Source organism: Zeus faber (assembly GCF_960531495.2).
Source record: "Zeus faber genome assembly, chromosome: 14".
Lineage (NCBI taxonomy): Eukaryota > Metazoa > Chordata > Actinopteri > Zeiformes > Zeidae > Zeus > Zeus faber.
Window position 1 is genome coordinate 24,506,134 of NC_137200.1, and position 14,040 is coordinate 24,520,173.

At 44.8% G+C, this 14,040-nt stretch overlaps 1 protein-coding gene across 1 annotated transcript; it reads left to right on the forward strand.

The window, feature by feature from the left end:
- Nucleotides 1–6,892: 6,892 nt before the first annotated feature.
- spns3 (SPNS lysolipid transporter 3, sphingosine-1-phosphate (putative)) lies at nucleotides 6,893–14,040 on the forward strand. Its single transcript, XM_080013764.1, has 14 exons — nucleotides 6,893–7,010; nucleotides 7,905–7,923; nucleotides 8,025–8,389; nucleotides 8,530–8,595; nucleotides 9,265–9,401; nucleotides 10,021–10,172; nucleotides 10,343–10,409; nucleotides 10,972–11,114; nucleotides 11,415–11,567; nucleotides 11,647–11,836; nucleotides 11,937–12,002; nucleotides 12,110–12,208; nucleotides 12,305–12,476; nucleotides 13,043–14,040. The coding sequence occupies exons 3-14, from the start codon at nucleotides 8,161–8,163 to the stop codon at nucleotides 13,069–13,071; spliced, it is 1,503 nt and encodes a 500-aa protein (XP_079869890.1). The 5' UTR covers nucleotides 6,893–7,010; nucleotides 7,905–7,923; nucleotides 8,025–8,160; the 3' UTR covers nucleotides 13,072–14,040.

The window sequence follows — 14,040 nt, forward strand, 5'->3', positions numbered from 1 at the left end:
TGTGGGCTTCCAGAATCCGATAGCGTGGATCTTTCCGGATTCAGTCACAATATTGTGTTACATTAAGTAAGTTAGTTAGTTGTCAAGTTAGTTGCCACCACCGCTTTTGGGAGCATGGTAAATTTGGTGTGTCTTTCGTCTTTGGGCTGTCTCACTCTGTAGTTTACTGGGCCTTTGCACTCTATAACCTCTCACGGTCCTTGCAATCGGGCTAAGAACTGGCACTCACTCGTGGGGACAAGGACTAACACCATCTCCCCCGGCTGGAACCCTCCGACACCAGCTCCGCTGTTGTGGACTCAGGCCTGGGCCGTTCGGGATTCTTCCACGTGGGCCAAACCTGGGACATCTGCTCGTGCATGTTCGACATGTGATCGATCACTGACCTGTAGGGGGACGGTTGGTCGTCCCAGGCTTCTTTTGCCAGGTCGAGGATTCACCGAGGTCTGCGACCATACAACAGTACGGAGGGAAAGAACCTTGTGGAGCTCCGGGGCACTTCCCTGACGGCAAAGAGCATACGTGGCAGTAGTTGGTTCCGGTTTTTAACATCTGCATCGGTCACTTTACGCAACATGCTTTATAGGGTTCTGCTGAATCTCTCCACGAAGCCGTCTGTCTGGGCGGTGGTACACCAACGTGCGCAGTAGCCTCACCTTGAGATTTTTACAGAGCTCCTGCATCACATTACACATGAAGCACGAGCCCTGATCGGTTAAAAATCTCCCTGGCTATGCGCACTCGTGAAAACAGCAATAGTACCTCTGGCGACAGGCAGGCAGGCAGCGCGTACGGGGGTGGCCTCTGGAAACCGCGTGGTACGATCCATGATGACCGGGAGGAAGCGGTGTCCCCGACCGGTTCGGGCTAAGGCTCCCACTATGTCCCTGGCCAGGCGGTCACCGGGGGATTCAATGATTGGCAGTGGTACGAGGGGGCTCTGGTAGTGCCGCTTTGGGCTATTAAATCTGGCAGTCGGCACAGCGTCTGCAGTAGTCCTGGACTGCTCGTCTTACACCTGGCCAGTAGACAGTAGAACCTTGCCAAGATCCTCTCCAGGGTCTTCTTCACCCCAAGGTGGGCCCCAACTACGTGGATGTGGGCCAGGAACAGAACCTCAGGGACATACGCTTTGGGTACGAGTAGCTGGTTAATCCATTCTCCCTCCATTTTAACACCCCTAAGGAGCAAGCCCTTGTTGATATTAGAATGATGGTTGGAGGCTTTACTCACACCTGGCTGCAGATGTCCCTGCAGTTGGGTCGAGGTGGGTCTCCCCTCTGGGACGCCGCTGGGCTCGGCTGGGATGGCCGTGGGGGTATTCTGCAAAAATCTTGCTGCAAAGTGTTTGCAGTCTTTCACTATTAATTATTAATATAATAATAATAATAATAATATTCATATTCAGACCTCCAGAAAGGCCCCCACGTCATCTTCAGCCGACATTTTATAAATATATATATATATTTTTTATGTGTGTGTGTGTATGTGTATACCAAACAATCTTTGGGTCTACACTGTATTTGGTCGGGTTTAATTTATTGGGCAACAGGGCAAACAGCGTAAGACGTTTAAGCCTTAACAAAATGAAATGAAGTTTAAATAATTCATTTGTTAATTTAATTAAATCTCATCTTTTCCAAAATAGGGAACTCTTTGTGGGTATTTTCGAACCTGTATTGCATGAACAGTGATACATCATACAGTACATTCAAGATTCAAAATTCGAGAGGTTTGATCGTCACATACGTATACATACTTTCATACATATCTGCAGTGAAATGTCAATGCAACGCACCCGGTGACCACACACAATATGTACTAGACTGAACACAGCAGCTACCTAAGAATTTCTACTTGACTAACCAACTTTTTCCTAAATATATAGAATGGATCGATCAAGATAGATATACATCCAGAGCGTCACGTTGGCTGCGGCAGGCCGTCAGTAGGAAGTGGCGCACCTTCCTGTTTCTGGTCTGTTACAGTACCGTCAGTGCGGATGTTACCAAAAGAGTCAATAAAATCCTGATAAAGTGGACACTTTGCCACCATTTTCATTTCACATTCCTTGGTCTAACATATAAAGAGTGAGACCGTCTATATTGTGAGCCACCTTACTAATGTTTTTTTTCTCGTAGTGGCGTTCGAACTACACGGTGCGTCGCGGGCGCGGTGTTCAAGCGACAGTTTGACAGTTTCGCGCTGTGTTCTCGAGAGACGGCTCCATTTTTCCGTGTGACTTTGCCAAAAGTAGAGAAACAGAAACAAAACAATGGAGCTTTATAATGAAGAAAGGTTGTTGTTTTTTTTTCTGCTGCAGTCGCGTTTCTGCTGCTGTTTATCTTGTGCCGGAAAAAGGGGACACCGTGTAAGTTTGGAGCAGGTGGTTAATTATTACGAATTATTACCTTTTATAAATGACGTCAGACTATGGTGACGTGCAAAGAAAATACATGATATTCACTTGTTTGAAAAAAGACAATCACACGGTGAAAAAAGGTTGTTTCCGCCCGGTTTCGAACCGGGGACCTTTCGCGTGTGAGGCGAACGTGATAACCACTACACTACGGAAACAGATGCTATACCGTAGCGCGGGCTAGGTAATAGTAGGTACTGTATACTATGAAGCATACTATAATTCTCTTTGTAATCACCCCGGAGGTTAATGCGTAATCATCGAAAATATTTATCTTCGTAAAATTATTATTATTATTATCATTATTATTATTATTATTATTTAACGAAAATGCCGCAGTGAAAAATCAAGTAATAACGCAGTGACAGGCGTGTGTATTTCAAGACGGGAAATAAGAAAACAAGAGGAACCTTCCCCGTTTTCAACGACCTTCGTGGCTTGACCGTAAAACGAGCGATGCAGACGCGCACTCGAGCCTCAAGTGTCGCTGGCGTGACCGCCGTGCTCCGAGGGCCATGTTCTGGACTTATCAAATCAATGGTTTTGTTCTCACGTTACGAAAACACAAACAGAACAGCCCTGTGTACAATAGTAATAATAATAATAATAATACTACGACTACTACTACTAATAGTAATAATAATAATAAGAAGAAGAAGAATAATCATAATAATACTACTACTACTAATAATAATAATAATAATAATAATAATGATACTACTACTACTACGACTAATAATAATAATAATAATAATAATAATAATGATAATAATAATAACAACACTGTTACTAGCATCCTGTTTGATTTAATTACCAAACGTCTAAATCATGCCGGTTATACGGTGGCCGGCAAGGGTAAACGCGCTTTGCCTGTCGAACTTCCAAATCGTTTGTAAAGACTCTAATATGATGGAAAAAATGTGAAAAATAGTTAAATAAAAGGTTTATTTTCATGTGTATTTATATTATATGATTAAAAACTTGCAATGACTTGGTTGTTATGCGGAGGGCGGCAAGGAAGAGACGGCGAGATAAAAACAAGCGCAGTACGATGTCACGATAGGGAGCAGCGTGTGGGGCGCAGCGGCACCTAGTGGCGAAGAGGGGGGCAGATCGCAACAACCTCAACCCCCCCGCCGGTGTTGCCAGGACCGCTGCTTTCCTGCGGAATTGGGCCACTTCTGAAAGCGTTGCCGCGGGTTGAATAGACATATTTTGCGTGCAAATCAGACGAATAATCCGGTCCAGATGAATAGAAAAACGATAAAAACGGGGCCGGGGATGATTACCCCTGGAACAGTGTGGAACGAAAACGTGCGTAACGGAGACGCGTCCTCCGCGAAAGGCATGACGCTGGTTGTTGTCACACAAAACGAATACCGCCTCTCCCTTTTCAATAGCGTGGGGTTTGCTACGAGGTAGCACTAGCGAAGTAATGATTAATTAAAAAAACCCCGTCGTAATCTAGTGCGTCTAGTGATAGCGATGTGGGGGCAGGATCCATGTTTTATCATCCGTTCGCAGCGTCAAAGAGCGGACGGACCACCCGCCCCCGTCGCGGAGGTTAGAGGGGGAGGGAGAGCCGGTGTTGGGTTTGTCCCTTCTGGGCTACCGAAGAAACATGGCGGCGCAACATGGCGGCCTCCGTGGCAGCTTACCCGCTCCCTAAGTGGATAAAAGCGTCTCATTCAACGGTAACGCCAACTCAACAATTCTTTTGTTCACGGGATTATACACTAATTAAGACATACTTATGAATATTATATTCCATTTCTGCCAAGTCTATTTTGTAAATTATACACGTTGCACTTTTAACCTTCTCGTACAAGTGGGACATTTGCGATATCCCCTTAACATAACAGTATTTTTAGTTTAATTTGACCTATTTATAAAGTCTGTGGGGTTGGATTTACTAACATGCACGTTCATCTTCTTTTAAAGGTTCTCATTTTTCATTTGTAAGTTTGTCAACGTATACTGCGTCTCTGGGGCCAGGATTTGCATTGGTTTGGCTGCTAATGAATGTCTGGACGTTCCTCATGTTCTTTGCACCGTTTGTTAAATCCCATTAATACAAATAAATACATTCAATAAAAAGTGTGGAAGTGCTCAAAGCTGCAGTTACAGCGAAATAAAAACCCTCAGACTCCTTTAAGATGAGACTTTAAAACACTAAACACTTTATTAATCCAAGGAGGGAGGCTCAGGGGCTACAAGGAAAAGATGCAAGTTAAGTTAATGAGATAGGAAATAAAAATATGTGTGTACACCATCTATCCACACAAGTTAACATGGTAACAGGTAGCCCTATGCTAACTAGTGACTAGGTTTAGGGTTGGCTAGCAGTCAGTACGAGCTGCAGTTTGGTAGCATTGCTAATTGAAGTGACGTGCAGTAATATCTGCAGTGAAATGGAAGAGAAAAAATATCATCTTTTTTTTTTTTTTTTACCCAAGGTTTCGGGCTCATTTTGACGACAGTTTTTTCCCCACAAAGAACGTATTATTAAGGCTTGCGCGATGCGGCGTTTCATCTGGGCCGTGTTTACCTTGTTTAACAGGCCTCTCACTGGCATTGAAGCCGAATTTGAAGCTTCAAAACGTCGCCTCCTACACAGGTAATCCTACAACATTTGAAATGTGCATTGGTATTGTCTTGGATGTTACATTTGAAGACAAACTGGCACATTTTTAATGATGACTGTCTTCCAGTAAGGACTGCAGAGGACACCCCAGCACCATTCACCTTATTAGGCTTTGGAAAAGCAGCCATGGAGGTATTTTCTAATCCCAGATGATGTTACAGATGTTACATTACATGTCCAAAGCGACTTACAACAAGTACATTTATCACACTATCAAACCAACTGGATGTCACAGTCACAGATAAACCTTCTCTAGAAATAAGCAGCACTTGTAGAGAGTTATTTTTTTGTAGTGAAAGTATGTTAGATGGTAAAAGAGATGCCCATGGAGTAGACAAGTAAAATGTGTGTGTGTATATATATATATATATATATATATATATATATATATATATATATATATATATATATATATATATATACACACACTGAGCACTTTATTAAGAACACCTGTACACCTACTCATTTATGCAGTTATCTAATCAGCAAATCATGTGGCAGCAGTGCAATGCATCACATCCTGCAGATCGGGGTCAGCAGCTTCAGGTAATGTTCACGTCAACCATCAGAACAGGAAACAATGTGACGTCAGTGTTTTCCACCGTGGTGTGATTGTTGGGTGCCAGGCGGGCTGGTTTGAGTGGTTCTTTAACTGCTGATCTCCCGGGATTTTCACACACAACAGTCTGTAGAGTTTACTCAGAATGGTGAAAAAAAACAAAAAACATCCAGTGAGCTGCAGTTCTGCACAGTGATGCCAACCTCGCGACTTTCTCGCGACTTTATTTCGAAAATGCGACTCGCAACAAATTCAGGAACTTATGCAGGGCACCAGGGAAAAGATGAGAAATATATTCAAATGTTATATTGAATTCATTCCCATGCATGCTGCTCAGAGTAATCCCAGTCCACGGCTCTCCGCCAACAGCGCCGGGGTCTCTCCCCCGCTCCTCTTGCACCGTGGGCAGACAGTCCTGCTGTGCTGTGCTGCGCTGATGTGCGTTGGTCGCAGTGCGCATCTGGTGACTTTTAGCGACTTTTGGAGCTAGTGCTAGCTACTTATATTGTAAATGCGTTGGCAACACCGGTTCTGTGGACAGAAACACCTTGTTGACGAGAAAGGTTAACGGTGAAGGGTCAGACCGGTTGGAGCCGACAGAAAGGCTACGATAAGTACACAAAGTGCACACACACTCACCTCATACTTTATTAGGAACACTATAGTAGTACTTGGCGACAACAAGATGTTGGAACATTCCTTTGGCATTGTACAAAATTAGCATTATGATATGGAAGAACTTTTGTTTTTTGCGTGATTACCACAACATGAAGTATAAGTGTTGTTATTAAATGGAAAGTGATGCCATGAAATAAAAAAGTAAAATATGTGTGTGTGTGTGTGTGTGTGTGTGTGTGTGTATGTAGTTTAGTTTTTACTCATTCTTCGCTTCAACATTACTGACTGTGGGTTTGTGTAAATGAAGCAGGAAGAAGAGAAGAATGTCTCAACTTCCCGTAGAACACCCGCAAAAAAACCACATGATGCATTTCTGTCTCTGTTAGATTTATTTATATATATATATATCATTTTCTAGATACGTTTCACGTACACACATATTAGATTTGCAGGGGTATTATCATCCGGGGTCTTAGTTTCTGTGCAAAAGAAGCACGTGCGAGCAAAGGATGTAGGATTCTCCCAAATAGCTTTTGGCTTGTTTACAGCATTGCATCACAGTTAGGATCTGTGTGAAAGCATATGACCAACCCAGAGGGGGCTGGTCCCGCTCCCTAACTTAATATCCTCGATCTTGTTAGAGCTGACTGAACATCTCTGTTGTGCCTCCCTCTCGATTGTCAGAAATACAACGGGAGGTGCATTATCCCCTGGGACCTGCAAGCATGGAATGACCGCAGCAAGATATCACCAACGGGACCTTGTTACAAGTACGTACGCCTACTTACCGTTGAAGTTTTCATGTGGACGGACGACTTTCACGGCGTTTCTTGATGAAATTCGATATGCATGTGTGCTTGTCACAAAGCCAGACATTTGGATTTTGGCCGCCTTAGATCCCCCGTGCTGTTGACCTGAGAGGAGATTGGAACTATAATAGTTGCTTTGTTGCTGCGTGGGCTGTGCTTTGGAAACTCTGGGACAAACTACAATGCAGCAGCTCCGTGTTTTGCAATTATATTAAATTCTATGTTTAAGTACTGTGAAGTTACCACGTTTACAGAATAATCCCATGTATTGGAGCATTTTAGCTCTCAAAGCTGTGAGGAGCTGTAATTCACATGGACAAAGCACAGTTTTAGTTTCATTTTTTAAGTTACATTTTTTTTTTTTTTTTAACTACTTTAAGTTCTTGCCTTAACCCCCCACTCAACCTTTCGCAGTTTTGAAATAGTTCTAAACCTATTAGCACAGCAGTTCTTCCTCCCAGCGGTGTGCTGGTGCTTAAGTCCCTACCCTAAAGGAGAACAGACAGTGACTTGAGTTGAGATCGGAATTCTGCTGCTTCTGCTTTTTACGGAGACAAACCACACAGTGTGTCTATGGAACAATTTATTGTTTTCACTAAGTAGATGTTTGTCCTATTATTATAATCATTATTTATTGATACATCTCTCATATGTACTGTATTTACGTATATACTTTGTGCAGGTCTCTCATTTGCATAAACAAACACAGCTCTATGCTTGTTCTTTATGTCGGTGCTATGTGTGTGTATGCTAGAATAATATATGACAAATAAATGCATACCTATATGATTTATATCACTCTATATATATGTGTGTGTGTCTGTGTGTGTGTTCTTCATGTGAATCAACTCAAAGGAGGGAAGCAAATAATCAGGTAAAGATACCATCTTAACCACGGCACACTCTCCTATTTTTAGTCCTTCGTACCTCAATCATGACATTAAAATGTGGTTTTGTGAATTCTTCTTTTATCAGAGAGAGTTGTTTGCAGCCCAGCCTGTCTTCCTGCATAGTGGAGGAAACAAAGGCCTTCTGCTTCGGGTAGGGTTTTTCCCAAAAACCCTCCGATATTATCCACTCTTATTTCGAGGCGAAGACGGGCCCGGTCGGGATGGCGTCGGACATCGCGGCGGTGCTGCCCCTGCAGGAAGGGGGGAACGGCCGTCTCACTCTGGGCTCCGGCTCCGGCCCGCGCTACGGCTCCCTGGTCGAGAGCCCCGCGACCCTTGCACCGGTCGCGGCCGAGAAACCCGTCGTCTCACCTTTGAGCTCTTACATCGCCGTGGCGGTGCTCTGCTACCTCAACTTGCTCAACTACATGGATCGCTACACGGTAGCAGGTCAGAGGATGCACATTCCCAGGGCTCATACACACACACACACACACACACACACACACACACCAGCAACGTTATCAACAGGAGCCGCTTTCCCCCGCTGTGAGCGTATGTCTGACCGATCCCTCTTTGTTTGTGTTCAGGGGTTCTGCTCAATATCCAGAAATTCTTTGATATCAACGACAGCACCTCGGGACTTCTCCAAACAGGTATCGTGGTGTCACAGACACAAAGCGCTTCTTAGCCTCCTAACCCATGAGCTCCTCACTATATATAGAGTGTTTGCAGGATATTTTAATGGTGTCGCCGAATGCCATAGCAGAATCCCTTAGTCAGTCTTTTTAAATTATATTTTTCCGTCCACTGTGAACCTTCAAGTCACACAAGAGAGCTCGTGCAGGCTACTTTAAGCTCCACCCTAATCCAATTACTGGGCCTCCTTTATACTGTATTATACTTGGATATATAAAACTGTATTATATACTGTATATGTAAAATTCATAAATACTGTCTTCAATAACTCCTGCATAAAATCCTGGTATTGATCAAATTAAATTGTCGCTTTACCTGTTCAAGTTGCAAGCTGCAAGCCTGTTAAGTAGAGGAACGGCTGTGAAAAATATTTCCCGACACACAGGTTTGATTGTCCATAAATGAGCAGCTCACTTACGCTCGTGGTTTATGGATGAGGCCCATTGTGATGATTTGTCGTTTGGTTGAAAGTGGGTCTCCAGGGGGGGGAAAAAAAAAGAGAAAAACACCGGTTCAGGATACGATGTTAAAAGTTGTTGGTCCGGCTTTAAGACGTGCGTGCTGGTTGACTGAGACCTGATGATCCGGATGTCAAAGTTTTACACACGGTGTTAATGCACTTACAGTTTTCATTTTCAGCTTCATACTTTTGGCTCCTGTCTTTGGTTACCTCGGCGATCGCTACAACCGGAAGTACATCATGATCGGCGGCCTGTGTGTGTGGCTGGTGACCTCTGCAGCCAGCTCTTTTGTCACCGAATCGGTCAGTGGAATCCCAGAAAACCCAGGGCCTCCGTTCGCCGCAGGAGAGAGGAATATAAGCTGCCGTCTGTGTTATCTCCCCCTCATTCATATCAATCATCTGCCTTTTTCCGCACACACCCATTCAGGAAGTTTGAACCAACGGAAAATATTTCCTTGCCGATAACTGTTGAGCCTCGCCTCCTTGTGGGAGTTCAAAGCCACGATAAAACATCGTGTTCCTGGAATACTATTGGCAGCTGTCTGTTTTAACATGTTTTTTTAATTATTTTGTGGCTTTCTAATCGGTCTGCTATCTTGGCCGCATCTCCCTCAGATTTCTAATTTCCAGGGACGTGTGTCTGTGTGTGTCTGTGTGTGTCTGTGTGTGTCTGTGTGTGTGTGTGTGTGTGTGTGTGTGTGTGTGTGTGTGTGTGTGTGTGTGTGAAACAGCTTCCAAAATCGTCTGGTGATAACATGTAATTGTGTAATTAACAGTTTTATTATGCAAAGTAGTGAAGTTATCTGGGCTTCTGTGTGTGGCCTTCAACATCACTCATCATAGTATTCTGCACATATACGAACACTTGAAGACCAGTGTGTGCTGGTTGGGCTGTATGGGCGTGTCCTTCTGTCTGCAGTATTTCTGGCTCCTGGTGTTGATGAGAGCCCTCATGGGGACAGGAGAGGCCAGCTACTCCACCATCGCCCCCACCATCATTGGAGATCTCTTCACCGGATCTCAGCGGACCGTCGCCATCTCTGCTTTCTACATCTTCATCCCCGTTGGAAGGTAGGAAACCAAACCGGGCGCTAATTTACTGGTCAAAAGCCTCTCAGAGGGCATGGGGTGTACGGCTCTTGGAGGGTAATGTATTTTAAAGACATTTAATGATGTCATGTTAAACGTGTCCATCTCAGCAGGACCCAATGTTTAACAAGGTTTAACTTCTCTGTTTCCAGTGGTCTTGGATACATCCTGGGATCATCCGTCGCCACTGCCACAGGGGACTGGCGTTGGGCTCTCAGGGTAATAATTATAATAAAAATAATAATTTGTATTCCCCCTTTCACATTTACATTTACATTTAGTCATTTGGCAGACGCTTTTATCCAAAGCGACTTACAAGGGAGAATAACATTCAGCTACATTGCGACAGAGATTAGTGTAACAATCATTCAATCAACAATCAACAATCATTCATACAAATGATGCAGCTCAAAGTGCCTTACAGACATTTGGGAATTAATAATTTACATTAGTTATTTAAAGTGAATGAATAGTACATCTTAGGAGATAATAAACAAAATAAACCCAGAAAGAAACAAAAAAAACAAAGGTTATAGGAACACAGTCATACTGGTTAAATGCCAGAGTAAACATGTATGTTTTCAGTAGCTTTTTGGAGCCTGCTTCTCTGATATCTTGTGGGAGAGTGTTCCACAACTTTGAGGTCGACATGCCTGTAAAACCTGAAGTTGTGGAAAATGAGTTTCTGTTTGGATGTAATCCACCCAGCCCACACGATCTTGTGGATCGCCACTTTAAGGTGTCAAAAATGTTTTTATTTTTTTTCTCCCTCTTTTGTCAGATCACACCCATTTTGGGTGTAGTGGGTGTTTTCCTGTTGATCTTCTTATGTCCAAACCCCCCCAGAGGAGCTGCAGAAACCCATGGAAAGGGAGTCGTAGGCCGGAGTTCCTACTTGGAGGACGTCAAGTACCTTTTAAAGAAGTAAGATCGGAAGCCATGAAAATAAACCCACCACAGGTTTTAAAATCACATCCATCATTCTGCAACGCTTCCTCTTTGCAAGGAGCATAATCACCTAAAGGGACAAAAGAAAAGGGAATCAAAAAACACAATTAACAGCGTAGAGGTTATAACACAACAACAAAATTGTGTGTGTGTGTGTGTGTGTGTGTGTGTGTGTGTGTGTGTGTGTGTGTGTGTGTGTGTGTGTGTGTGTGTGTGTGTGTGTGTGTGTGTGTGTGTGTGTGTCTCATCTTTTATCTCTGTGCCGTTGCCGTCCAGCAAAAGCTTTGTGTGGTCGTCTCTGGGAGTGACGGCCATGGCGTTCCTGACTGGAGCGCTGGCCTTCTGGACACCCACCTTCCTGTCCAGAGCACAGGTCACTCAGGGAATCCGGCTGCCGTGCACCCAGGAGCCCTGTGACACCACAGACAGGTAACTGAGTCCTCCCTCCGCCGGCACCGCCCTCGCTCGGCCACCCATCCCCGCTAAACCCCCCCCTCCGTCTGCGCAGTTTCATCTTCGGCGCCGTGACGGTGGTCTCCGGGATCGTGGGGGTGGTGGTCGGAGCCTCCCTCTCCCGAAAGCTGGGGGGCCGGTTGTCCAACGCCGATCCCATCATCTGCGCCGTGGGCATGTTGGCGTCCGCCCCCTGCCTTTTGATCGCCATCTTCCTGGCGTCGACAAGCATCCCGGCCACTTACGTGAGAAATCAACCAGGTTTTTTTTCCCAGCGCGCCGCTAATATTTCTTCTTCTTCTTCTCGGCGGCTCTTCGACTAACGTCCTTTTTATCGGGTCGCAGGTGTTGATCGGGATCGGAGAGACACTGCTGTCGCTGAACTGGCCCATTTTGGCTGACATACTGCTGGTGAGTATGAATATCGGCGAACGTCTTTTCGAATCGAAATCGTCCGGATTGCAGTGTGTTGAAATTCTGCGCCGCCGTCCGCCCTGACGATCCGTGTCCCTCCCCAGTACGTCATCGTGCCCACCCGGAGGGCCACGGCCGAGGCCCTTCAGATTTTGGTCTGTCATCTCCTCGGTGACGCGGGAAGTCCTTACATAATAGGAGCGGTGAGACCCGAGTTACACCTTTCGTGCGGTCGTATTCAATCGTGGCCGGGTTGCCCCGTTCATCCTTCCCCCGGACCCTCTCTCTCCCGCTTCTAGATCTCCGACGCCGTGGGCGCGTACAGCCCCGACTCCTACGCCTGGCGCTTCCACAGCCTCCAGTACAGCTTCCTGCTCTGTCCGTTCGTCGGCATCCTGGGTGGCCTCTTCTTTCTCATGACGGCCCTTTATATCGCCGAGGACAGGAAGGCGGCGCGTCCTCAGGCTCAAGGTAACCAGAGAGAAATTTTTTTTACCCTGGGGGGAGGAAAAGAGGGGAAAAAAAAAAGATGTGAAGGGATCCCTCATCCGTCGGAGATGTGTTTTGATTTTAGGAGTGTGGGAGGTGGTGTTGGGGGTCCTGTGTCGTTCCAGTCGCAGTCTCGAGCTGCATTGTCCCCGCAGTGTGATCGTCGCCGAGGGCCGTTCCCTGAACAACGGTTCTCTGTGCGCCTCGTCCCATAATAAATACCCACAGTGTCATCCTTGAGATGCTTCACGGCGAATTACACTTTGACTAATTTCATCCCTTGGTTTGAGCCCTCACACTGATTACTGCACAATTTTCGAAAAATGCCAAGTGGGTGAAGTCTCATTTCCAAAAGTAGTTTGTAAGTGAGTGACAATGGTTTTACAGTCCTCGCTCAATCTCTGGAAATTGTGACGTAGAGAACACCACTAGAAGTACTAATACGTCAGAATCCCCCCTACACGCTTTGTATTGGTTTCTACCTGTAGGTGGCGCTGCATCTTTAGATTTGTGTGTGTCTGTGTCTGTGTGTGTGTGTGCCTTTCCAGAAGATCCACCAACCACGTCCAGCGCCTAAAGGTGGAGTCCACCAAGACGCGAAGCAGTTCGGTGAAGCCAAAATCCACGACGAGGGAGATTGATTGAGACTCTTTGCGGATAACTTGCGGGAAGCAACACGGTCATGTGACGTATTGATTACACAATGTGTCGGGCGTAAGACCTCATAGGTGACGCAACGTGGTTAAACACAATAGTGTAGATGTTGTTTATAAGAAGAATAGTTTTGTATGACCATCCCAAGCAATGCTCAAGAGAAATAAGTTGAAGCGAAACATTCTGCTCGAAAATCAGTTTAAAGGCTGATTCTCAACAATATAAACGATCCTTTTCCAGCCTTTCACAACCAAACGCTGGTGAGAAACACTCTCAATATGCATTTTAATTGGCCATATTTCCAGTATTTGACAAAGTGAATGTACAGTATAATTCAAAATGTTCCCCGTTTACAAAAAATAGTTTGGCAATGAATGTATGTCCTCTGTTTAATATGCTAGTAATTAGTCAATGGATTTATCTGTACTTTTCCATATGTTTTATCGTTTTTGAAGTTTATTTTGACTTTTTAAAAGACAATTTGAGGCGTCGGTCTGCATATCGGGCTTCTACATAGTTTTTATACAATAATCTTGTATTATTCAGTATTGTTTAACTTTGTTTATGTTGTTTTTTTTTTTTACGGCGGTTTACTTCTTTCTTTTGTCCTTGGGTATTTATTTTTATTTATTACTTTTAAATGGCTTTCAAAATTAACAAATTAAGCCCCCCCCCCCCAACCCCCTCCCCATTTGGTGGCACTGTTGTACCAGGCTTGAATAAAAGATAATGAAAGAAGAAAACAAACATCTTCTCAACAAGGAGGCGGGAGCAACCACCCAATGTCTTCTAATGTTGAACATATTTCATATTGTTCCTTCCTCTTCCTTGCGGCGACGGACACATCCGCCTCCACATCCGCTCCCAGTTACCCTCTAACGTCTGTTCCTCC

Bases quoted from the DNA above. Each gene is read 5' to 3' on its own strand.
- spns3 (XM_080013764.1), top strand. From the start codon at position 8,161: ATGGCGTCGGACATCGCGGCGGTGCTGCCCCTGCAGGAAGGGGGGAAC. The intron at 9,402-10,020 runs GTCAGTGGAATC...TTCTGTCTGCAG, and splicing joins GCTCTTTTGTCACCGAATCG to TATTTCTGGCTCCTGGTGTT. The intron at 12,209-12,304 runs GTGAGACCCGAG...TCCCGCTTCTAG, and splicing joins GTCCTTACATAATAGGAGCG to ATCTCCGACGCCGTGGGCGC.